At 38.1% G+C, this 25,851-nt stretch overlaps 1 protein-coding gene across 2 annotated transcripts in view; it reads right to left on the bottom strand.

Annotated features, from left to right (window-relative positions):
- FRY (FRY microtubule binding protein) overlaps positions 1-25,851 on the bottom strand; it is a 157,405-nt gene that overhangs the window by 29,994 nt on the left and 101,560 nt on the right. For both annotated transcript variants that reach the window (XM_059492679.1, XM_059492689.1), the window contains exons 36-50: positions 25,034-25,116; positions 21,677-21,827; positions 21,013-21,116; positions 17,623-17,808; positions 15,470-15,668; positions 14,759-14,880; positions 13,740-13,927; positions 12,710-12,804; positions 10,438-11,039; positions 8,763-8,860; positions 8,500-8,670; positions 3,188-3,328; positions 2,256-2,435; positions 1,414-1,575; positions 536-610 (exon numbers count right to left, since the gene is read on the bottom strand). In XM_059492679.1, the coding sequence (XP_059348662.1) occupies positions 536-610; positions 1,414-1,575; positions 2,256-2,435; positions 3,188-3,328; positions 8,500-8,670; positions 8,763-8,860; positions 10,438-11,039; positions 12,710-12,804; positions 13,740-13,927; positions 14,759-14,880; positions 15,470-15,668; positions 17,623-17,808; positions 21,013-21,116; positions 21,677-21,827; positions 25,034-25,116 (2,557 nt within the window). The remainder of the gene's footprint in view (positions 1-535; positions 611-1,413; positions 1,576-2,255; positions 2,436-3,187; positions 3,329-8,499; positions 8,671-8,762; positions 8,861-10,437; positions 11,040-12,709; positions 12,805-13,739; positions 13,928-14,758; positions 14,881-15,469; positions 15,669-17,622; positions 17,809-21,012; positions 21,117-21,676; positions 21,828-25,033; positions 25,117-25,851) is intronic.

Below are 25,851 nucleotides of genomic sequence, written 5' to 3'. Positions count from 1 at the left end.
ATGTTCAAAATCATTCAGAAGATTTTCTTTTTTTCTGTAGAAAATATTTAATAAATATTTTAAGAGTTTCTCACCCTGGGTGATCAATCACCCTTTTCCTGGCACCAGATAACACTAATTTTTAAAGAGTAACATCAGAACTAGTGTCTAATGGAACAATCAGACACACACACCCTTTCCCCTCCCATTTTATTTCTGTAATATAATTTTTTACTTTATAAAGGCTCTGGATTGTTAATACAGAGGTCGTTACTCTCTACCCACTGAGATGGCAAAAGTAAAATCTACAGCATCAGAGATTCTCACAGGAAAACCACACATAGCCCCCAAAGTAAATCTTTGGATTTAATTGGTGAAAGCCATCCAGTCCCTGGTCCATTTGCTGAGAAACACAGCCTGGGCCAGTACAAAGGACAGTGACAGCAGCGGCTTCAAACCTACGCAAATCTGGTCAGCAACCCTGGGAAACACAGTTCTTCACTTTCAACGCTCAGGACACAATGAAACAAAAACTGGTCATTACAAGGCTACTTACTGAAGGGTTTTTACTCAGCCCAACTTCCTGACCACACAGGGAAAGGACATGCACCAGCTTTTCCTTTGTCCTTTTCTAGAAAACAAGATGTTTCTCAAGTGAGCATTTTTAACCACGCATTCTCCCTGTGGCTAGTAACATACATTAGCAATTTTTAATTAGGAGGAACTAAACAAAGAATTAGTCATTAAATGCTCAAAGGATTGCTTTCAGAGCAACTATGCATCAAAGAAACATAAAAATAGCTGTTAATGATTTTGCTGTTTATTATATTTAAATTAGTCTACAAATTCCATTGAATATATTAAGAAAACATTGGCTCATATGCATCACTTCAAAAAGAAAGTTCAGAAACCTAAAATTAGGCACATGTATAATTTTTTTTTCAGAATTGGGCCTGAGTCACTGCTTGTATAACCTAATATATTAAAAAAGAGAAAACAGCAAAAATTAAGTTTACTCTGCATGGCTTAATTTTAACTGGCAGATAAACAAAATCATTAAGGTAATCAAATATCACTTCTAAGAAAATTATTCTTTTAATTGAATTTCCCAAGAAAACTTTAAAAGTTGCACAAACTATCTACCCTTGCTAAAATCTGAACTCACGTGTTGTGTTTACTTAAATCTGACCTAGACTGAAGAGGTCTGAAAGAGATGCATTTCCTGCAAGCTGAAAGAAAAACAGCTTTGGGATAGAAGGTGGACATAACTCAGTCCATTTTTGAGTCCAAGAAAGACAGCACACAGGTCAGATGTTGTGCTGCCACTGCCCCCAGGCTGCACAGGGCACAGAGGGCACAAGTGTTTAAGGACCCAAGCATGTGCTAATTCAGCTGCTCTGACTGCAACTTGCTAATGAATAGTGGGCTACCTACCTGAGAGTACTGGGGTCTCTTCCAGCTCACAGGAACAAGGACATTGGAGTTAGATCCTGATGAGGTTGAAGAAGTGCTTCGGGTGACAGCCATTGCCCTGGGTTTGCCATCTCGCCCAGAAGAGCTCTGCAGCTCATCATAGCGCCTCCCAATAATTGGAGTCTTAAACAGAGAGGAATTATTCAGTAGCACCCTGCTTCAGGATGAATTTAGAAGAGCCATACTGCTTCAGTTGGAGGAAAACATTATTTTGAAGATCATAGACAGGGATCAAACAAGGAGTACAGCAAATTTCACATCACTTGGTAGGTTTCTTATTTTCCACTGTGGATGTCTGAGTAGCAATTGCCATACTTAGTAAACAGAGCTTATATTCATGGATCGATAATACTCAAAGCAATTGCCACACAAGTTCCTGATATAAGAAAGCTTATAAAATTTATTTCAAATCTGCACTTCTTGCATATTTTAAATTTTTTTTCCCTAAGAGTGCTGAACACTTTGGCCCTTTTCCAACAGGTATTGAAATGCTTTCTTGGATTGACAATAGAATACTCAGCATTTTTCAGAACTATATTGACAGGAAAGCAAATAGTACCATACGCCTTTTTATGCTTGCATTTCCTTTTAAACTCAACAGCTCACTATTATTTGTATCAAATAATCTATAATCCTGCAAACAGTTCTGCAGCTTCTTAACAATAAAGTTACTAGGACCCATTAAAATCACTAGGACCATTTAGTTCTATAAAGTTACAAGGGTTTGCAGGATAAAGACTGCTGTAAGAGAGTCCAGTGAGAAGACATAAATAAGGTGATAAGAAACAAAACTACAAAAATACCTCTGAAATATCAAAATGAAACTCCAAAGTCTTCCCTGGTAGCTCCTTGGAGGCACTGTTCCACACTCGATGTATTTCCATTTTTGAAAGATCACTATGTTGATAGGAAGGTAGAACTAAACTGGCAGAACGAGAAACTACCAATTTCAGGATATTCAAGGCTTCTCTCCAGTGAATGCTCTAGAAATAATATATTTACTCAGCAAACAGAAAGTGAGATTCACACACATTCAAGATTATTTAAATTTCACAATTGTATTTTTTTGCCACATAATTAAAATGTAAAATCAGAACATCCATATTCTTTGTCTTTCTTGGCCAGTGACAAGGTGTCTGTGTAATTGCAGAATAATTTCAACATCAGAGACCAAGACTTGCCTAAGGTGTCACTGTTAGGGAACTGGCCCACAAGCTAGTAGACCTCTGGATAAAGCCAACTTGGCAGAGGATTTTAAATCTCCTACCTGAATGTCTTAATCAGTATGAATAAATATAAGGGCCATAGCAGAATCCCCATTTAACAAAAAAGGTGACTTGACATGGGTTTTTACCTCTGTGAATTCCTAGTACTCCCATGTATTTTTCACTCGTCAAGAATTAGGTTCAGAGGTCTCTGAAGAGAAGTGCTTATGCCACACCTCCCTTGTGCTAGTAATTAAGAATGGTCACTCAGGCTCTGAGTGGTATTAAGGTTGCTCTGAGGTACTCCAAGGCTGAAGCCCAACCTTCCCACACAGTGAAAACACAGCCAGGAATCTTCTCTGGGGATGCACAGGCCATGAGACATAAGGATGTTTACAAGCTTTGTACCACACCAGACACTTGCAGCCCTCCCCTGCTAATCTAGTCTTAAATTCTTACACAGAAAATCAACTTAGGAGAGCAAATGCTGCTAAGTTCCTATAGTAATATAGAGACAATATGGTATTTACCTGTACGTATTTTTCAATGGTTTTTAGCACTTCCATGTTAAACTGCTTCACAGGAATAGCTGACAGGTCCATATAACTAAGAAGACTGTAGATCATCTGTAAGAGGGACTGTTGCATACTAGGAAGGCCCTTTTCTAGCAGCTTTTAAAAGAAAAGTGAATATTACAAAATTTTGAGACATTTCTTCTTAAGCAGAAAGCTACTAGTTTCACAAATAGCAATTGTACTCTTCATCTCCCTTCACTCACTGATTCTACAATGCCATTTTACAATAATTTCACAACTGATGATGGTATACAGGCATGAAGCAAAAAAGAGGTTAGGTTGGGAGACAAATACCAGCCTGTTACATTTTATATATGCCTGCCCTAACTTATCCAGAAAACACATTCAGCAGTTGAGTAAACTGGTAGGTAAAATTTATACTGTAATTGGGTAAGCACATCCAATAAAAACAGGGGAGGATTTTTTATGTCTACATTTGCTGGAAGTCAGTGAGAAAAAAGAAAACTTGCTGAAGAAACAAAACTACTACTATTCAGACATCAATAAATATTTATCAAATATATTTCACTGCCAGTGCTCACTGGCTCTAAGTGCCAAAGAAACATTTTCTGTTTAGGAGGAGGTGGAGTCCCTGGCCCCTATTACTGTAGAGAGTAATACAAACAAGGGCTTGATCTAAATCCTGGAATTTTCAGACACCTGAGTGTAGATCTTGGAATACCACAATGAACCCTGAAAATGCTCATACATACGTGTTACAGTAATTCCAGAGGCATACAGACAGCCATGAATTGTTTGTATATGAGTGAAATATCTCAGCTGAGAATTTCCTGGCAGGCAGCATGTTCTTTCACTGGTGACAGGCATTGTCCCACCCCACAAATTGCAGAGGCAATCGAACGTTTTTGCTGGAGGTTATCAGAGCCTCAATACTAGACACCATCCTCTCAATTCAGGCTGACAAAAAAGTTCTAACACTGGCTATTTGAGTTATTGGATTCTAGAAAAAAAATTGCTTATAAAAACTCTAAGCTGCCTCCTGCCTTCCATCAGAGAAAAATTTCAATTCTTATCCAAGTGGACTATAGTAATTGTTATATATCCTTCTAAGGATATAGAAGGATCAGGTTCCTGTTTTTTCTGAATGAGAATGTTTCATGCCAGTGCAAATGGAACCTATTTTATCCCACTAAATATCTTCCGATTTCTTTCATCAGCAAAAGTGGGTAGCAATTAGTGATTCATAAATCAAAGCGAGCAAATTCCATTAACAGCACAGTAAAGGAAACTCATTATACTTATCTATTCCTCTACAAATAGACAGGAAGAATTTTTAAATTAAAGGCTTGGCAACCTGCTTCAGCTCTTAGACACTGTCAGCCCCTCAAATACCTTTACTGAAAATGTGCTTAGCAATTCTTTTTCAAAACAGGGTTACCAAGGGGTTTTTATGCCTTCTATTAGGATCTTGCAATGGAAAGTTTGATTCCTTGTTTGCAATTAGTTTATGTGATGCATGCAGCACATCAGCCATTTCAGTGCAGGATTAGAAGAAAGTATCTGGATGACAGAAAGAATTTTTTTTGTTCTCTGACAGAGGCTGCTGCATCAGACAATCTCTTTTGGGATAGGAAAAGGAATTCTGGGGAAATAATGGGAATTTTGTCTCAAATGGTATTTAGAAAGCTGTTATAAGAATCTTATCTCTGAAAGTTTGTAATTTCCACTACAGTTTTTCAAATTTGTTGTCAAAAGTATTTGTTGACTGAAACAGCTCTTGGCCCTTAAACCTGACATATTTGGGGACTGTGTCAGTTCTCACTTGCTCAGATATTATATGTGGTGGTTGGCAGTCCAAGTGTGTCCTTACATACATAATGAATTTGTAATAAGAAAGAGTATTTCTGTTTAGAAAAACAGAAAAGGCTGCTCTTCAGCAGCCTTAACATGCCTTTGGTGCAATATGAATTCTGAAGTAACAAAAATAGCAGCAAGATGGAGTACTGGTAACACATCACTTGGATAAGAGAATTCCAGGACAAAGAGTTTCCACTGTATTTGTAGAAAGAAATACAACTGTTCTCAGAATTTTTTTTGGACTCTTGTACATATGACCTATTTTGAACAATTGTGGATTCCTCTCTTGTTCTGTGTCATAACTATTGGGGTCTTATCTGGGCTCAGCAGTCCACACTGCATTAGAACATTTGCCATCTTCCTGAAGCAACAACCACCCCAGAACTAAGTGGAGAAGAGAGCCTTGTCCTTCAAGGGCTGCTGGGCTGCTACCACAGGAGACAGTTCCCTTTGTCCCTCCCAGCCTGACAGGGACTGTGAAGAGATACCCAGCTCTGAGGCAATGCCATGCAGTCAAACAAACGTTTAGAGGAAATAAAGAGGGCATTTCAAAAGCCATGTCTGAGAGACAAACCATTTCTCAAATTAATGCTTATCTAGGGCATGCTTCCCTTTGCAATACAGATAGTTTAGTTTCTACTGATCTTTTGGTTTTGAACAGGTTATAAATGCTTATGTTTTTACCACCATCTAACAAGGAGGAGGTGGAAAAATCTACCATAAGCATATTACTATGCACTATGGATTCTTGTCCTTTCTTATCTATTAATAACATTAGCTACTTAAGTTTGAACATGATCCTGGACTTAATGAGTCACCAGTTTAACATGCCAATTGAGATATGCCAAGAATAAGTATGCTGCAATGATTAAAGTTTAAATTTCAAAAACTAATCTGAAAAAATCTAGCATAAAACCAAAGTAAGGTTTCAGTAATATGTTTGTATGCTGATCTGATTTTGGTTTTGAAGGTTGAGAGTTCTATTGCACTACTGAATAGTGATTTTTCCTCATCTGTAGATTGAAACTTCCCAGTTGTTTTCTAGGAGAAATTAAAATTTTTCATGAATGTAGAATATGTAAAACTAATTAAGGAGCATTACTTGTCACTGTGAGATTTGCATAATAACAGAGCTCAAATATTTTACTTTGTGCTGGAATCATACTCCTTGATGACAAGTAATGACTTCCCATTGAACAGGTTAAATACAAAATTTTATCTGAGTGGCAATAATTGAAACTTTTACTTTTACTGTGCTGAGAACATTTGTTTTCATAGTCTTAATTTAAGTACTTAAATTAAGTACAGTGTCTCCTTCTGAAGCTACACCTGTGTTTGAAAGGGTCACTGTTGCAATACAATTTCCTTTGTTATTCTTAAGCACTGCCTGTCTCACAATATCCCTCTGTCCCAAGGGTTGGGGACTGAACCAGGAATGTTAAAGCTTGAGGCTGTGTGTGGCTTTAACATTCAAGTGCAGGTTGCCCAGTGAGGCTGTTAACCTATTAGGCTTCACCAATTGACAGTATATCCCACAGCTGGTTTAGAGGAAACAGGGGCACATTGTTTATCCTGACCTGGGGATTAACTAAGAAGAAAAGAGCAAACATTCTGAAGGTTGGGAAAAAAATATTCAAGGCCACAGCAGTCTGAATAAGATGGTTTCTTGTCTTTTGCTACACCACCAGACTGGCAGCTACTCTATGCCCATATAAATATTCTCCAGACATGACTCAACAGAGCTGTACTCAATGTAAATACAGAGAAAGGAAGTCAGTGCTTACAACTCTGTCATCCTGCTGCTGCTGGTGCTATGTGAGGAATGTGTCTTAACTACAGTAAAAAGCCTGCCTGGCTTGCTGTGGATACAGTAGGTGGTGCCAACCTACAGCAAGGGGAAGCCGTGCAGAAAAGAGTCTCCACATGCATGTCTCAACCCATTTCAAGGGGAGCAGGATCAGGAGCAATGGCCTTTGTGGAGGTGGTGCAGCACTAGTGACCGTACAGAGAGCACTGAGGGTAACAGAGGGGCAACTGCTTTCTGAAGGCTGGGAAAGCAGAGAAAGAATTTGAACATTTCCATTTTTTACAGCATTTCTTTATTACAAATATAGTTTTAATAGCATATTTTTATTAGGAATACAAGCTTCCACTGTGAAGAAGACACTTGACTCTGGAGGGTTCAATGTCATCAAGAGCTCTAATAGCTCTCTAGAGCATTTGGACTTGAAAAGAGAATGAAAAACCTCAAGGTCCTGTTTAAGGTTCCTACAGGAACCTTAAATGGCTTTCACCATCACTAAAGATCACATGAATGATTGCTTAGAGCCTCCATGAGCAAGTAAGGTGAGGAAGCAGCTTGACATAGCAGGGCCTAGTTTATTCTGGAGCCTAAGTGAGCATGGGAGCAGCACCTGGCTTTTCAGGCTCTTGCAAATTTGTGACTAGCCAGTATCAGAGATGCCTGAGGGGTTTTTACAGATCCTTTGGCAGATGCTAGTTAATTTATGTAGAGAGGTGGGTGTCAACCCCTTCTCCAGAGTACCAACTGATAGTATAAGAGGAAATGGTCTCAGGCCAGGGAAGGTTTAGATTAACTGCTCAGAAAAATTCCTTCATGAAAACAGTTTCCCAGCATTGGAACAGGCTGCCCAGGAAAAGGGTGGACTCATCATCCCTGGAGATATTTAAAATATGTGTAAATGTGGCAGTGAGGGAAATGGTTGAGCGGTGGACTTGGCAGAGTTAGATTTGGTGACCTTTGATGATCTCAAAGGTTTTTTCCAGCCTAAAAATGATTTTGTGATTCTGTGATTGCAGAACTGTCTTCTCCCTGGATGAGAGGGGAGACTGAAGGCAACTCAGCAGGGAAGAGATAAATCTGAGAACCCTGTAATAAAATGCTGTCCTGAAAGTGATCTGACAACAAGGGGGGCAATATCAAGCAGCTTTGTGCTAAAGAGCAGAACTGAACCTTGGAGCCCCAGTAAGAACACTGCATTAGCACTAAACCCCACAGGTGAAAATGAACATGGGAAAACCTTTGCAGCAAGATGATCTCATTTAGTGTTAGCGGAACGCATACAAATTTGTATCAAGAACCAGATCCTTATATCAGATGGTATCTTACTATGCTGGAAAATCCATTGTGGAGTTAGTCTTCTGATTTTCCTCAATAGGATCTAAATAAATGTCCAGTTTCTTCTCACTTTCACAGTGGAAAATCCAACTGGCTGATGAAGGAATCTGCTTTAAGACGTATCAGCTATTGTTTTAGTGTTAAATATTGTTTTTTAAAGTAATTCTGTTTTTTTCTGCCAAATTCTGCTTTTATTTTTTAATTATAAATAACAGATGCAGAGCTCCCAGTAATTTGCTGGCATATTTCATCTCTTTGGGCTGCTGGGCAACAGAAGAGTTAGAACAGTGAAAAGTTTTTGAAAACTTACCTCAGCCAGATATGTAACCATACTCAAAGTAATATCAGCAAATGCTTCATGAAGGTAACGGCAAACCACATTTACCCAGGTAGCACAGTCCCTTGTATAGCTGTGTGTTTTATAAAGGGTCATGACATGTGCAAGATTTGATAGCTTGGGATTCTTCTCCTCCAAACAAACCTAATTAAATATAAACATCAAAACATTTCAAGAACAAGGCAACTGCATTTACAGGGTCTGAGGATGTACAAAACAGCAAATGATTTTGATACCTGAGCAATCCTTTCGGCTATATCTTTACAAAACTGGTTTGGGCTGTCAAAATGCTGAATTAAATGGGGCAGGAGACACAAAACATTCAGTGGAAATCCTAGAACAAGAAAATACAGAATAAAATACATATTCTGGACAGCATGAGCCACAGTGATCTTTAAATTGGTGTTTCATGGAAGGTCACAGCTTCAATATAACATTTACCATAAACTCACACAGACCCTGTCTAGTTGGTTATACCACTGGCCAAGCCACATTTGTCTTAAAGGGGCCTTAATTTGAAAATCCAGTATGTCATTTAGGCAACAATACTCTTGTAAAGCATGAGCTTATTTCTGCGAACACTACTGCCCATTTGTCTTAGAGATAATTTTTTTCTTTTCCACTTAACTGGCTTATTGACAGTCTTAACCAGTGGCATTTTCACTACAGCTGCTAAAACACAAAAAGAAATTCAGTGAGCATTGATTAATAAACAACTGTTCTGGTCAGCTGCCAGGCACAGCTTCCACTGTTTTACACTGTTCAAGGTAATAAAAATGCACCAAGTTCCAAGTGCTGTAATTAGCTTAAGTGCTGTCTGGAACTGGGATTCAGATCTTCTGCACCAACTCATAGCTCAAAGTGGTTGATGAAATACCTGCAGCAGCTGTAACAGAGAGCTATAACAAAAGCTCTCTAGTTCAGGTGGGAGCCCAGAAGTCGACTAATTGTATTTGGATACAATCTGCTTTTTGAAAAGAAAGAATTTGTTCTATGAAATTTGTTCATTCCCTCTCATTCTACACAATTAAACAAATTGCTGAAATTAGCATCATGGTTTCCCTACTCTTCCTTTGTATTCAGGGAAAAGGAAGGATGCCTCCAGATGGTACTGTCACAGCAATTCAATGTGTGAATTGCCCAACCAAAGCCTGGAACACAGGCACCACACAGGTGCCTAGAGATGGGCAGGCTGCTCATGGCATTCATTCCTCTACTCTGTGTCTAGGCTTGCTATGACTTAATTGTCAAGCCTGGACATTTGTCTTAGTATCTGTGTTTCAGACCAAAAGAGAGGAGTAAAAATCTGGAACAATGCAAAAACTCTCCTCAAGAAATATAATTAAGAAGTGGCCACAACTTCAGCTAAATAATGTGGAATTTCAAAATGCTGTCTTATTTCCCTATAACCCAGGCCTCTCTTCTCACTCACTATTGTGCTACTGTAGTTTATCTGAAGTGTACAAGAGTTTTCGATATTTATATTTTTAGAGAAAATACCATTAAACACTAATTTAAAATCAAGCAGTTTGACATAGTTTAAAAACAATTGAACAGAAAAACTGACCAAAGTACGTAATAGAAGTTTTGACAGTATCTCCTTACGTGTTTACTTTGTCACCAATCAGAAACCTTATTTGATGCTTAAGACCTAGAAATTAAATGCTAAATAATACATGATTTCTCTCCTCCAAAACCTTGTTGTGCAATGGATTAACTTTCTAGAAACAGGTCATTACTTCTACGAAATTCAAAAAAAAGCTCACCCAGCTCAAAGCAAAAGTGCATTATGCTATATTCAAAGAGAAAGAAAAATTGCTATTTTTGGTTTTGTTCAGATAGCTGAATGAGGTCTGTGACCAAATGTCAATGCAACAGAAATTGAAAGAGAGGAGACCATAATGGTTTTACCTATAGCTTGAGAGGAATCCACCATGGATATTCGAGACACTGGTGTCAGCAAACTAAAGAGCTGGAGTGTGAGGTCAGTGGTAGTAAGGGAAGTGAATCCTTTCAGGAGCAGCTGCTGAAGTCCTGAGAAGTCTGCCCATTTCAGCTGCCCTTGCAGCTTCTCTAGCTTCTCCCGGTTTTCAGCTTTATCTAGTGGCAAATGAGCCAGAAGTTTATTCAGCAACCGCAGTGCCATGAGGTACTCAAACTCAAAATCTGATTCCATCAAAGCCACAGCAACCCAGAAGATGGTGGCCAGTAGGTTGGTTGGATTGTTAATATGGGATGGATCAGTGAGACTGTCCTTTAGAGAGGATGAACTCCTGGTTTTAGAGGACAGGCCTTGCTGGGTGCATGCCTGAATTCTGTCTAGTGTGGCACTGCGTGGTGGGTCTGAGGATTTGTCCACATCTCCAAACTTTTTGGGTACAGAGAAGCTCCTCTGGTGTCTACTCCGCTCAGCAGTGGCTGTGTTGCCACCTGCAGGATTCATATTCAGCTGCCCCGTGCTCTTCCGGTTTGCGGTCAGTTTGGTGTTCGATGATAAATCTGGTGAAGATGAACTGAAACCAAGATTTAAAACATCCATTACACTGTGTGAATGCACAGCTTGAAAGGGTGCATATTACATGCAAGCTAAGTATTTTTCAGACTGTAAATAAATATTTAAATGGGAGAAATAGAACACCAAAGCATCTATTGCAGCCTGCCTTCTTTTTTTCCAGAAGACAGACTCAGGCCCACAGACCTGACAGAGATGAGATTCACATGGCACTGCACCAAACCAGAGCAGGATAGCCTACAGTCTACATAGGCAAGAATGACATGGGGATAAGAAATACAGAGCTGTGAAATGACCTATGGCAATTCCCAATGGGACAGTGGCAGAACTGAAAACAACTTTGTTCTTTAAAATGCCCTCATCAATGGAGCAAGCTCTGAACTTGGCACAGCTGGCAGGCAAATTCACAATTGTTTGCTGGGTAACTGTGGGCAGAAGAATCTTTATCAGAACCAGAAATATACCCCATTATCCTCAAGAAACCTGTCATGTGGTTGCACAGGCACTTGCCAATACAGGTCCTTCTGAAAATTTGTTGTCATTGCATCCTATCCTGCCTGTATCCTAAGATCTCTTCAAGATGTTTACAGAAAGTGTAGGTGTTTCAATTTCAATGACTAATGCCTCCTCATGCACTACCCCATGATGATCCAGACAATACCCATCAATTATCTGCACAGAGGAACTTGCTGTGTTGATACACACAAGGGAAGTTTGCTCTGGAGAACAGCTAATTCCTGACTCTGACCCCATTCCTACCTCATACACTATGAGTCTCTACTGTCTATAGTACTTGAAGAGAATCTTATCTTGGAACCAAGTGTCAGGGTAAAGTATATTGCATCCCACTGCTTTCTGGAGTGTTTCCTACTCTTTGTTCCATCTTGCTCTTTGCTGAAATGTGCACTAAAGAAAGATAAACAGCTCTTAGTTTAGGAAGTAGAAGTGTACTTATTCCTCTATATTCTGTTCCAAGGCACTCCTTGGGCTCTGCCATGGCACAGCATCCTGCCTACAGCTTCAGAAATGACAGCCCTGGTATTTTTGTGCTGCACGTAAAGCATGGTAACTTATGGATATTTTAAAAAATTATTTACCTGTTCTGTTGCTACTATTAGGAGTCAAATAGACATTCATGTCCCTCAGTACTATGAACAGCCATGTTACAGAGGGAGCCTGTGACTTCTCACCATGTGCAAAGGTCCACTTTCAGGCCAAGGGTTTAATAAAGATGGTCAGCACATCAAACAAAATCCATGTCTACACAAAAATCCTCTCTAGTTTTACTGAGAAGAAGCCGTGATAATTTATTCCTGGGGAATACTTGACCTGAGAATGACATGCTGCATGAAACCAGTACTACAGAACCCGTGCTCCTTCCCAGATACATTTTCAGGTTTATGACACAAAGGTGCAAATATACAATATTTTTAAAGGATGCTAAAGTAGACTATAGCCAAGTGGCAGCAAGGTAGAATTTACAACACATTGTAAAGTTTCATTATTTCAACTATGGCAAAATTTGGCAGAAATGTGCTCATAGTCTGATTCTCAGAAGATTACAAATGAGGTCAGTCTTATCAAAATTATTTTTTGCTGTTAGACTGCAGAACTGCACACTTAATGTCATAAAATATTGAAAAGAATACAGTTAGAAGAACAGATTCTTACCGTGATAACACCGTCAAAAGATCACTGTTCTTCAAACAGTCAGAGAGATTGTCCACTGCAGCTTCCAAAGTAAGTAGTGCCTCCATTACATACCCCTACCAATGCAGGAGGTTAAGCATTTTAACAAAGACATTCCAAAAAGTAACATTTAAAAATCTTCAGTTCATAAAAGGAAGAGGCTCCTACTGAAACCCATAATTTCTCCTGAAAAAAAGGCCCAACATTCATATCAAAGCCACTGCCCTGAACATTAAAATGTCCCTACAAGTATGTTTTCTTTTCTGGCTCTGAATGATCTATGAAGGTATGCAAGAAGGGCACATATCTCATCAAGGGATTGGTAATGACACACTGAACCTCTGACTTGCAGGTCACTGATTTAAATTCTACACAAGCAGTTTGACAGAGTATTACTGTCATCTTGTGGCAGTTTCATTACCTAAATAAAATATGGAGGAGATGTCAGTCTATTTCTTACTGAGAGCCAGTATTTCTCTTTATTAAGTCTTGAATCTTGCTATAAATAGTCTCTGATTGTAAAATTTCAGTCTGTTTAGCTAAACAGAGTGAACATCATAGTGCTGTGAAAGGTCTGTATCAAATTAAGTCAATGTAAGCTTTGTATTATTATGGATGGTGCAGATTTCCTTACTCCTAAACATGCTAACTTCTGAGGAATGAGACAGTGTCTACTTCATGCTGTGAGATTACATCACCAGACAGATGATGGATTCCTTCAACCCAAATTAATGAAGTTATAAAGGTAAAAATGTTCATCACAAATATTTCATTTTGAGTGACAATTACTAAAATCTTCTAGTTGTTCTCTTTAGAGCTATTGTAAGATTGTCACAGCTTGATGAAGGCTTAGCTAAGGAACATATGATTTCAGCAAACTCAGAAGTCACCTTTTCTGAGGCCACATTCTACTCTTCATCACATGACTCCAGTACACCTTGTAAAATGGTAATTTTAAATTAAGTAAGCACAGAATCAACAGCTCTAAGAAGCATTGTTTACACATGCATACCTGAATCTCATCTCCATGCTCTCCAATAACTTCCACCAATCTTGACAGGAGGTCAGACAATGCATGTGCAGAAAGGGGCTGCTTTAGGGCCCTGAATATCTGGAAAGAGCGACCAGCATAATGTCTGGAAGAGCTTGAAAGAGCTGTTTGTAAAGCAACTTCACTCAGATGCTGCTCCAAATGAAAACCTAAGCAAAAGAACAGAATGTCAATTTCCCCCCCCCCTTTTTTATTACAGACTTTACTGTGGGTCATAAGCAGGCTGAACCTACTCTGTGAGGAGGATATGCTCGTTAGTGTGTGTTGCAGACACTGAGAAATGGAGGTGCAGAAACATCTGTGCTTTGGAGAATTCTACATTTGTTTTGCACAGAATGCAAGAAAATTAACTGAAAAAAAATTGGAGTATGAAATTGATAATCTGACTTATTTTTTTTAAATTCCTGGACAAACTTTCAAGCCATCCAGTATTCTTGCTGGCAGCAACAGTAACTTCTGAAAACTCCCAAACCTGAAGTCAAACTGAATTAGGAGTCTTTCCGTCAGCTTCAGAAGGCTTTGGATAAGATCTTTAATATAAATACTGATGCTGCATTCTGCTTTGATCTTGGAAATTATTTAATTAGTGACTGTGCTGGTTTTCAACATGCAATCAGCACATTCCCTATGTTCTAAAAACCATAATAAATGAAAAATAAACTTTTATTGCTGGAAGAAATTTAACAAAGTATATTTACTTAGAAGTTGTGATGTATTTTACTAACAGGACACAGAGGAGATTTTATCTGGCAGAATCAATCAAAAGGCTTTCTACCAACAGCTTTGAAGAAATATTCAACACTCAGGAACAGTTTAATCTAACATGATTGTTTTAAAGCAATTCTTTCATATGTCATACATCCTTGTTAAGACATATTTACTGTGCTTCTGCATAAGCAGATGTACTAAGTCACAGGACAAACATTAAGTGTGACCATGAGGGAATATTTTTTTAGTTATGAAAAGAAAATATTTACTACCTGACTTGGAGTCTTTAAATACAGATACAACATGGCGCAGAAAATTAGTGAGCTGTTCAGCACTCTTGGTGTTCTGATTTTTGGGAGTGATATCTTCATGGCACCAAAGTGGACCAAATGCCCTTAAAGAAATACATAACAAAGTGCAAAATTTTTTTGAGTTATCTGAAATAAATGTAATCAGTTAAAATATATAATCTACACAGGTACTTTGATGTTTAGAGGTCCATGACCTGGGAAACATGCAACCAAACATAATTTTAAATAAAAGTAAATAAATATTCCTATGTTGTATTTTAAAATATAAGCTGTGCTGTGTAGAGAGCAGCATAAACAAATCCCTGTTTTTCAATTTTTTCAATTTAACATCGTGTCTAGAATCTGCTGGCTGTAGCTGGTAGTTAATATTAGTTTCGCTATGCACTTTACATCTAATTTTATAATGTAGCCATGAAACTGGCTTCTTCTATTAGTTCATTTCTGTACATAAAACTATCAGTCAATTAAACATTTTATTTCTGTCAGGTAAGATTTTTTTTCTATTTTTTTTCTGACTCTGTAGTGCTTTTCAGTACCTATCCACTACTGTAAGTATCAATAAAAGAGGAATGGGGTCTGTAATTACTATTAGAGCTCAGTCATTTTCCTTTAAGTTGCTTCATGAAAGTGTGCATTTTGAGTACAAACGTATCCTCTGCTTATCTGCATTACCTGGTTGTCAGAAACTCAATTAATTTGTTTGCTTTCTCATCTGATTCAGCAGCAGTGTCCACGTCCTCAACTTCTTGTGTAATCTGAGGGAGATTTCCACTGCTGCCTCCCAGGCTGATGCTGGAGGAGGTGGAGCTGGAGCTCAAGCCGGAGTCTGGCACTGGAGAGGACTGGTGTTCCCGCAGAAAGTCAAAGCCACCTGCCAGCCAAAGGGGAGGAGATAAAGGTGGAACGCACTGTTGGGCCAGCTCTGCAGATGGAAGTGTCTGCCAAGCAGCTCTTTCCAGAGTCAGCAGCAGAAACCTTCCACTGGGAAACACGGGGAAAACCTGCAGAACACAACCCTCAAATACTGATGGGAGTGAAAATGGTACTTTGTTTCTAAACGTGTAGAAACCAGAATAAAATGAAAACTACCCAAGTCAAGATTTCTGTTTTTACTGCACAAGGACAACAGTACTTGGAAAACAAATATTCCAGGAATATTCTTTACATTCAGAAGTAGGACTTTTTAAAAGTGAATTTAGAAGCTGGCAAAGTGCATGCAAAGTTCACTTCTCTGGCCTAGTCTGATATGGAAAAAAACTGCTGGGTGGAATTTTTAGAACGATTATGCTGTCCTAATTTTACAAATGTAATGGAAATCAAGTCACAAGTGTGGCTTCTTTGAACAGCTTTAGTAACTTTACCCACTGGACTCGTCATACAAAATATTTTCAGCATTAGGATGAAACACCTGAGTAAGAGCTCTACTAGATCAAAAGCTTGCCACAGTTTCAGAGCTAAGATTAGAAACCAAGACCTGTTTTCTTAAGGTTAAACTTCTAGTCATGTTTAGGCTGTACCTACAACAGAAAAAAACTGCCTTCTGAGAAAAACGGGAGAAGGACAAAATCCACTGCAAATGAGAAGACTCTTAATTTAGTTGCCTGACATTACATGGAACAAACCTGTGCTGAAGCATTTTCAGTTAGGATTCTTTGCTATAGCTACTCACCTACACTCTCACTCTTTTTATTAGCTTCTCAAAAACCAGACCAAAATACCAAGTCTTGATAACTTCTGGAACTCCAGAGGGCCAGAATCAGGGTACCAATTACATTTTTAGACAAGAATGAAAACAGTTTTTCATTTTGGCAGAAAAGCAGTAATATAATTTTAATGGAAAAATTTTATTCTGTATTTAATAATTAATAGATGTGCACTGGGAAAGAAACCCACCCAACTCCAGACAGGAAATTATTGTGAGATAACTTTTCACAGAAGTTATTCAGAATGAAGTATCTTTGGCCAAAATAGTTCATCAATCTAGAATACCTATCCCTTCTGCTCATTAATTTAAAATAATTTTGCTGTGTCTCAGAAAAAAATAGTAATAAGTTATCATGTAATATTTTTTATAAAACCAAATTACCTATTACTTCCTAAATAACCATAGAAATGCCACTGATATGAGAACCTTTACTTTTCAGTTTTTTACTGTATGGTAAAGTTCCTCACCCTCTTACTGACAACCAATCTTACACTCACAACTCTTTATTGGTTCTGTGATTCCTCCAAAATGGAACAGAACACCTGCTTTTAATAATATTGTATGACAGCAGTAAATCTAACTAGCAGCTTTCTACAAATTGGTTCCAACCAACTCCTTAAAAACCGGTAAATTGCTAAAAGTAATAGAACACTGACCTCAGCAGAGGTCTGAAGTAAGACTCCTAATGTAGAAAGAGATTTCAGGACAGAAATGCAATGTATCAGTGATATAAAGGAGGGTGTGTATCATGTGAAACTTAATTTAATAATGGAAAATCTGAGCTGCACATTCTTGCTGCTCTTCCTGTGTCGGAATTATTTATGCATTTCTTTTAAGGGTGAGGAATGATTGTCCTCATTTAAAGTAGCGCTGGATCCCTGAGGGGGGAATCAGGAAGTTATTAGCCCTATTAATTTTAAAATACTGCATTACATATTTTTACCTTACATTAGATAACTTTTTCAATATCATGAAAATTTGTCTAATAATAAATTCCATGCATCCCTAGGGTAGTTCACGTGGAATTAGTATTAATGGGAACTGTTCATATTTGCCACTTTATTACTTTGACTTATCAAAACCTGACAGTATGATACAGTGCTCTCCTTGTCTTCATTACCTGTGTAAAGATATTCAGGCAAGTATGCTGGTTGTACTGTCAGAGTCTTGGTCTCATTCATCTCTCTGGTCTGCAGAAGCACAGATGCAATGGCTTGATAGTTGTTATTGCAAGATAATACAATCAAAAGGTGAAGCAGTAACTTTTTACTGTGTTCAAAGACCTCCGGGCGGTAATGGTCAAGACCTAAAAAGAAAAGGTTACAGCAATCTCTGAATATGAAGTAATAATAAACAAGTTCACATTCCAGAAATAGCAAAAATTCCAAGGCAGTTCATGATAACAGTGCAAATAAACAAAAGATGTAGTATTTCCAGACATAGTTACCAGCGCTGTCACTTAAATGTATGTGTATATTTAGTTTCCAGGCTGAAGTCCCACACATGAGGTACAACAAAAGAGTGGCAATACAGCTTTACACATTGTCTCACTACAGTTAATTTGACAGGTCTGAAAAACCTTTAAAGATGAGGTATTCTTCATGGTGGTTGTAATTACATTGCTTACCACAGTATCTGACTTTTTAGCACAATTTTAGAATTACTGCAAACTGTAAGAGGTGGATACTGATTTATTAAAAAAGGAACTGACAGACAAATCATTTGAAAAAGAACTTCAACTACCAGTGAGCTGCATGAGACATTAGCCCCTAACTCAGGATGCAGAACTCAAACTGAAGGTCTAGCACTGAAAGACTCTGATTTGGTTTACTGTAAGATTTTAAAACAGCCAGAATAGTTCACAAATTACAAATACAACGGAAACAGATATTTCTGCACTCTGTTTTAGTATATCTCATTTCGATTCTCTTTCAGTACCCTGCAGTATATTTGAACATACTTTCTCTTCTGTTTAAGAGTAGTTTCAGTGCTGAAAAAGTTAACTTTTTTCTTCCTCAACTCCTCTCTTCTCAGGATATGTCCCTCTTCAAAAAAGCAGCTACTTCATTACTCTGTGTGGCAGCAGCCAACAGATCTTTCAAGTTAGGCATTTTCTAATATACTCTAGTCATGCTGGTTCTTGTTTGGCCTGCAATAATGAAGCTGCTCATACTGCCACAGTCTCAACACTGAGCCTTTGGCTCCTAAGGGCAATTCTCTGAAGGTCCCATGACCCTTGGTCTTACTCATCTTGCAATAGCCTCCTCCAAAAGAACTGTGGCCATCCTGCCCACCTCTATTTCAGCTTCTTAAGGTTTCTGCTCCTATTCACATTTCTCCATCTACTTCCACCTGCCAGGAGATAATGAACCCATCCCATCTGGTTTTAACATACATTTCAAAGGATATAAAAAGGTTTTTTAGTTGAAAATAAATTCTACATTGGCAACAGTGGTAGCTGAAATCCTATTAAACCCTAAGTTGCATAAAAGTATTGGCATAGATCTGCCAACTGGGAAGTGAGAAGGACAGCTCAGTCTTTGTGCTTGGCCAGGGCTGGTCACTTCTTTAACCTGTAAGAGTTCCAAGGAGGGTAAGCTTCTGTGACAGGGACAGATTTCCATGGGAAAGGAGTCTGGTGTTCAAGTAATTTCACACTGGTTGCAAAAGAGATTTTAAACAGCAGTGATTTTCATGCACCAGAGATAGGCAAGTTCAAACCAGCAGTCTGCCTGCCTGCTTCATCCACAGTACTTCAAACCATTCGATAACCTATTAAACACACAGACATTGCAAAATTCTTTCATTTTAATATTTTCTCACTTCTTCCAATAAATTAAAGGACACCAGCTCTCCAGCTAGCCAACATACTAGTTTCCAGTCTGCTTTTCAATCAGATGCATCCGCCTGCGTGAGCTATTGCTATCCTATTCCAACAGGATAGCAATACTTAACTTTTAATTACCTTCATACCTTTGGCTAATGTGTGGCATAGCTTCCTTGAAACATCACAAGAGCTCTACTGCAGAATAGAAAAATTTTCCACAGGAGGTATAACAACTCTAGAGGAACTGACCTTGAAGCCTGAAAGCTGTGATCTCACTTTAGTTACTACTAAATCAATTACATTTAGTTACCAGCTACATTTAATTTTAATTTCACATTTCAGAATTGATAGTTTTTAGCCAAGGAATTGTCTCACGTGGTATTACTAAATTTCTATTTATTCCTTATTAAAAATCTGTAATGTTGAAACCTTATTGCAAAAATAACTAATGACATTTTTCAAATTGATTACAAGTATCATAACTCTGTTTCTTCATATATTTATTTGCATGGCTCCCTGATGGCTCCTTAAAGCCATCTTAACTGCAAAGGTCACATTGCCCTGTATTCTTCTTAAGTTCTTCATTTATTCTTGTCACAATTTCTAAGTGGAAGTACCAGTTTTCCCACACTTGTTACAAATCTTAGTAAAGATGTTGTTTGTTCAGTTAATGGTTATTTGATTTGTGAAATCAATGTACTGATATACAAAACCCTATTTCACCAAAATTTTTTAAGCAGAACAGTTGGTAACAGAGTAGCAGTAAAGGAGAACAAGCATCTTCTTCAACATATACTTCATTTTACCACTGTGCTGTAACACCATCCCAATTTAATCTCTTTTTGCCTGCTGATCAGCAGACACTTCCCAGGCTGACTGTGAATACTTAATAGTAACTATGGTGACTGAATGAGAAGTGAACTGTGATCTCAGCTATAATAAATTATTTCACAACTGCCTGTGTTTATTTGTGAACACTATTATTTATCAACCATGGAAGTCAGGGAATGGCTTTATAATGCTGAACACCCTTGTGTGCTAAAAAATTAGGCCACTCACTTTTGGTAATGTTGAAAGGCAGGACAAGGAAGGTAACAGCCTCCAGATGAACTGTGCTACAGTCAGGAACAGACAGAGCAGTGGGGAAAAAGCAATGCCTCAGTGCCCAGGTACATAAGGGAACACACTGATGATAAAGCATTCCATCAGCAGTGAAATTAATGAAGCTTTGCTTTCCAGTGGTCTGTGTCCTACCTCCCCTAGCTCTGCAGTCCTGGCTCTCTTACAGACTATTTTTCAAAGGCAAGAGACAGCACAGGTGTGTGTAGTTTTCAGGTTCAAGGTATGTGCAGACTGTCATCACTAACCAAGCTGGACAAAGGCATGAGTTTCACCTCCTTTCCTTGCAGGCACCGTGCCACACATTTTTATAGAGATATTTTAGGAAGTCATTAATCTTCAAATTTCTACACACCTCACAAACTTGGCTGAAATTGGCCAAAATATTAAAAACTTTGAAGTTTTGAGACTAATTGACAAACTGCAGCTGCCTTGGGATTTTTCTTTTAGGGTGGAGAGAGGAAATCATAAAACATGTAAGAAACACAGTACCATAGCTTCAGCAAAACTAAAGTAAAAGGAGGGAGTACACTTATACTTTCTTTCTTGTTCTGTTGGTCTTACCTAAAAAGAGAGCATGTAGCAATAAAGGGAGGTGAAGAGCCCAATCTTCTCTCACACTGTGGTCCACTACCATCTCAGTCATGAAGATAACAGCAATATTGCACCTGGAAGTTGAATCACAACATCAGTTTCGAACCTCTTGGAAACGGGAAAGCACAAACAGGATGCTTATTTCTGAAGAAATACACAATCTATAAATTATCAGATTTGTGGCATTTCTTCTCAGTACAATTAATGCTGAAGCACTTTATTTACAGTATCAAGCAAACAAGTACCCATTACTGAAAAAACACCCTATTATTGTCAATACAAATTATGTAAAATAGGAACTTCAGAATATGCATGGCCTATTTAGAATAAAAGATCAAAGTGCTATGAATAATAGGCACAGAGGCCTGGGAAAAAGAAAATTTCTTTTTCTGTTTCAGTTGTTTCATCAGTCTTATTCTTATCAGTGATGTCCTACATTGTAAACAGGCTTTCTGGTAGAAATCTGGTAGAATTGTGAGCTTTCACTGCATGTGGATTTTTGCACTGGAAATCAGCAGAAATTGACTGTATGATTTTCAGGTGTTCTGAATGGTGGGACAGTTGGATTAGTGTTGGTCAACTACTAAGAGGAAGCATCTCACTGTCTGAAATGTCAGAATGAGAAACTGCTCACCTATGAAGGGGTCCCCGAGGTGTGATGGTTTCAGGGAGATAGTCCACGAGGGGTGCCCAACATCCTCCATTGTAAGGCATGGGCAGGGGATGTGGCTGTTTGGTTTCAACAATATTCAATAACCAGCTTGTATATGGAGAAACAGGATCATCTGCATGAAAAAGCATTCAAAAAAGTGCATAAAACTCAAGTCTGATTACCTTTTTTTTTGCAAAATACTATAGGAGATTTTATGCTAACATATGAGTTCAGCTGTTTGGAACAATGTGATAAGATGCCATGAGGTTTGCAAATTCCTGTGTTCAATAACAAGTGATGCATTTTTAATCCCTCTTTCATGCTGCTGGAAATTAAAGAGATTCCAGGCAGACAGCACTGAGTGGTAGGAGCAGCAGCTGAATCCCTGCTGTCACTTAGTGGTGCTGGATTCAGATCACAAAGCACCAAGCAACAGACTCTCTCTTCAGAAATGAGGGAAAAGTTCAGCCAACAAAGCTGCTGTCAGAAGCCATCTGCTGCAAGGAGCAGAGTACCAGTGACACATTCTTGCAACTCCTCACCACTGCCCTGCTGAATGACGCTACAAAGGAAGAAGTTAAATGTCCTGAATTAGCAAGGAGGCATAAGGAGTGCTAAAAACACCTTCAGGGTAATTTTCTTTCAACAGGGATGAATTATATCTTGAATTTCTCAAAGATGTATTTTATTTTGCTTTATTGTGACAGCTGCTGTTTGTTAATGAGTGTTGGGGTTTTGTCTCCCCCCTGTTTATCTGCAATGATGTGGTCAAGTAAGTTATTTCCACCACTTTCTGTCTTGTCTCAGCTGCACAGTTTTGTTCATCTCTTCTGTATTTTGTTTCCTCTCATTCCTCTCGATTTTCTCACTGTTCAGTTTTTATTTTTGAGGTCTGGCAGTCTGTGATACACTGCCATGGAAAGTATCCTTCCTTGGTCTGTTTTTGACATACATTTAAACACTGCCTTTTATGAATTTTTAATTAGTGTTATTTTTTGTTCTGTTCCTTCTTTTTGTGTTTTAATTTGTTTGTTTGCTTGTTTATTTTGATTTGGTTTTGTTTTGTTACGCTTTTGTATTTTAGGTAAGCTTAAAACTCAGCATTTTCCTTTTTTTTTTTTTTAACAGCATGTATCTGATGCTTGTCAGCTTTCCCACGGGAAACAAAACTGTTTTGATGCCTACAAAAGTATCAGAGCTGGATTTTTCTAATGTGCATCACTTCTTAGTTTTAGAAAAACTTCTTCAGATTTCCAGATCTTCAGGAGACTTTCAATTCAGTAGCTGGTTCTCCAATTATTTCTAAAATGCCAACTTTATAAATCCCCTTTTTAAGTCTTGGTCTTTTAAGAAACACTTTATATTTTAAGGTTACTATTTAGATTCTCTGGCGGATGACAGATCAGTTACAGATAAAGAAGAATAAAATGACTTAATAACACAGAAAAGTATGGCATTTTCACATATTCTTAACCAGAATTAACCAGATAATGTTTGTCAAATGCTTTTCACAGAAAAAGCACTGCACAGGATCTACTTATTTCTACCAATTTAAGTGTTTCACAGAAAAGTGCTTCATGAAGGTCACACCAAGACCTAGATCCTTACTCCTGTTCTCACAGGTTTATATGCAGATTAAGAAAAAAAAAGAAGCACCTTGAAGGTAAACATACAATCCTTGTCTGAACAAAAAAATTTGTGTGCTGCAGAGTGGTGTTCTGTATTTATATCCTCAGTAATACATGAATATTAAAGTAGATTGGAGAGAGGGAAGAAGCCATACCACCAAATCCTTTGCAGCCTGGACAGCCTGTCTGAGCAAGTAAGTTGGAAGTTGCATTATGTTTCTTGTAGAATGACAAGAGATATAAAAATTCCTTTCTCTTATTAGAATTCTATATAAATGTCAATAGCTAAGTAAAACACATTTTATTTTCCTTCTAAGTATTCACATACTTGCTAAAGGAACCCCTGTGAGAAGCACACTTTGCATAAATATTCACAGTAGTATAAAACTTGCAGGTATAGGCAGGAAAAAATATTCAGGCACTGGCTGGAGGAGACATTCCAAAAGAGCAAAGAAAATTTCAGTATTTTTAAAATTTTTATCACTCTAAGCTCTTGTCAAAACCAGGTATTTGTAAAGACTGTTCTGATAATATAAATGCTGTTCTGTCTTGAAAGATTGTTCATGCAGATGAGATTAGCACCAGTGCTTCAATTAACATCTGGTGAAGCATTTTAAGTAGCTGCAGAACTAGAAAGCCATAAAAAATTCAAGACAAGTGTACTAAGCCCCAGTGAGTTTAAGATGTTGCACACTTTCTTATGTATTTAAACACTGGAGTTTGTACATACACAATATTTTGTCAATACTGTGCTTCATAACTATGAATAATAGTTGTTGGTGTACATTAAATTATCCTATTCTATTGTGTTTTACAGTCTTTGCATATTTTGCAGAAGAGTATCAACAAAAAATTACTTGGATTAAAAATATATATAAAATCTTTACTTTTCATATCAAAATGCTGTTCCAAAATGATGTCTACAATACCAACCCAAGACATGATGGCTGATATAGAACTTGGCCTGACTTTAATACGCCAGTGATCTAAGTCAATAACAAGATCTTGACTTTTTAACATTTGCTTAATGCCTAGCCAAAATCTGTAAATTGAATTCACTCCAGAAAGGAAGTCAAACCATCCAGCTTTTCAGTTTTGCACTATTGTACAATAGTGAACTGGTTTTCTTTGGAATCTCTGCTGAGCACCAGTGTCCATTTACAGCCCATTTAGCAGAAATACATAAAGAACAAGAAGCATGCTCAGGAGCCCCATCTCCCCTCTATCACACGTTTGCACAGTGCAGCCCAAGACTGGTTGCAGAGAGCATATAAAAGCTAATGAGGAGATAAGACTTCATATTTGGAAACTCCTGAGCCTCTTTTCATGCTCATATAACAGCACTTGATTTGGAGGGATATGCTGCCAAATGGCACAACTCAAAGTTAGAAAAAGCATTAGAGCTTGTTCTAATGCTCTTACAAGTCTTTTGCCTTGCCATGTATGAAAGGCCCAATGTGTTACTCCCTGGAGGATTCTCTGCTGCTGCTTTCTGTGAAGTTCTCTGGCCTTCAGATGGGTTTGACTCAACCCAGATTAAATGAAGTAAATTAATTAAATGAGATATGGAGGGGAAATAAGCACACTCCCTGCATGATAATGCTACATTACTGTTTATACAGAACTTAAACAGAGAGGCTCTGCTGGTCATTAGAATGTTCTCCTCTCCAACCAAAACACCAGAAATTTCATCAAATTGAATATAACTTACTTTTGTCATCATCATAAGATCCTCCAGAGCTATTACTGTACCTCGATTCTAGTCGGGTATGTGCTCTGATGACATTACTGAACCTTCAAATATAAGAAAAAAAATCTTCATTAAAAACATTAGAGTGACATGAAACATCTGGACTTTATGTTTAGAAAAAAAAAAGGCACTTCCTTAAGCATTCACTTTTACACAGGAGTAGACAGCAAATGAATGTAATGCTGATTCTTTCCACAAAACATTTTTGCAGCCAGTTTCTGAGAAGTCTAACAGTGTGCTCCTGTGTCACAAGCCGTTAAAATTTAGCAAAAGGAAACTCTCATGCTACAATTGTGTGATTTTTTTTTTTAGCATGGTGCTAAAAATGCCAAGGTTGTGGGCTCAGTCCCCATATGGACCATTCACTTCAGAGCTGGACTCCATGATCCTTGTGGGTCACTTCCAGCTCAGAATATTTTGTGATTCTGTGACTGAGTGGAAAGTCCAAAGCCAAGCCTGCACAGGTACCAAGCAGGGAAAACTACAGCAGATCACCCTTCAAGAGGAGAATCCAGCAAATGCCAGAGCAGACCTAACAGAAAAGTTAAGGGATATGAGAGCCACAGCAAACTGCTCACAGCTGTCCTCAGATCTTAGATTCATGCTAAGCTGACTCTTCCTGGTGATCTCCTTCAACTTCCTCCCCCTTGTGTTCCCAGGGTAATCAGGCCTGAAGTGGAATGAGAGGAGCCATACTGACAGCTCACACACTAGTGATGATCTAAAAACATCACCATTCCAGCAGAAAACTAATTACAAATAACCATGGATCAAACAAG

Source organism: Ammospiza nelsoni, chromosome 2 (genome assembly GCF_027579445.1).
Source record: "Ammospiza nelsoni isolate bAmmNel1 chromosome 2, bAmmNel1.pri, whole genome shotgun sequence".
Taxonomy (NCBI): Eukaryota; Metazoa; Chordata; class Aves; order Passeriformes; family Passerellidae; genus Ammospiza; species Ammospiza nelsoni.
This window is presented reverse-complemented; position numbering and strand designations above follow the sequence as displayed.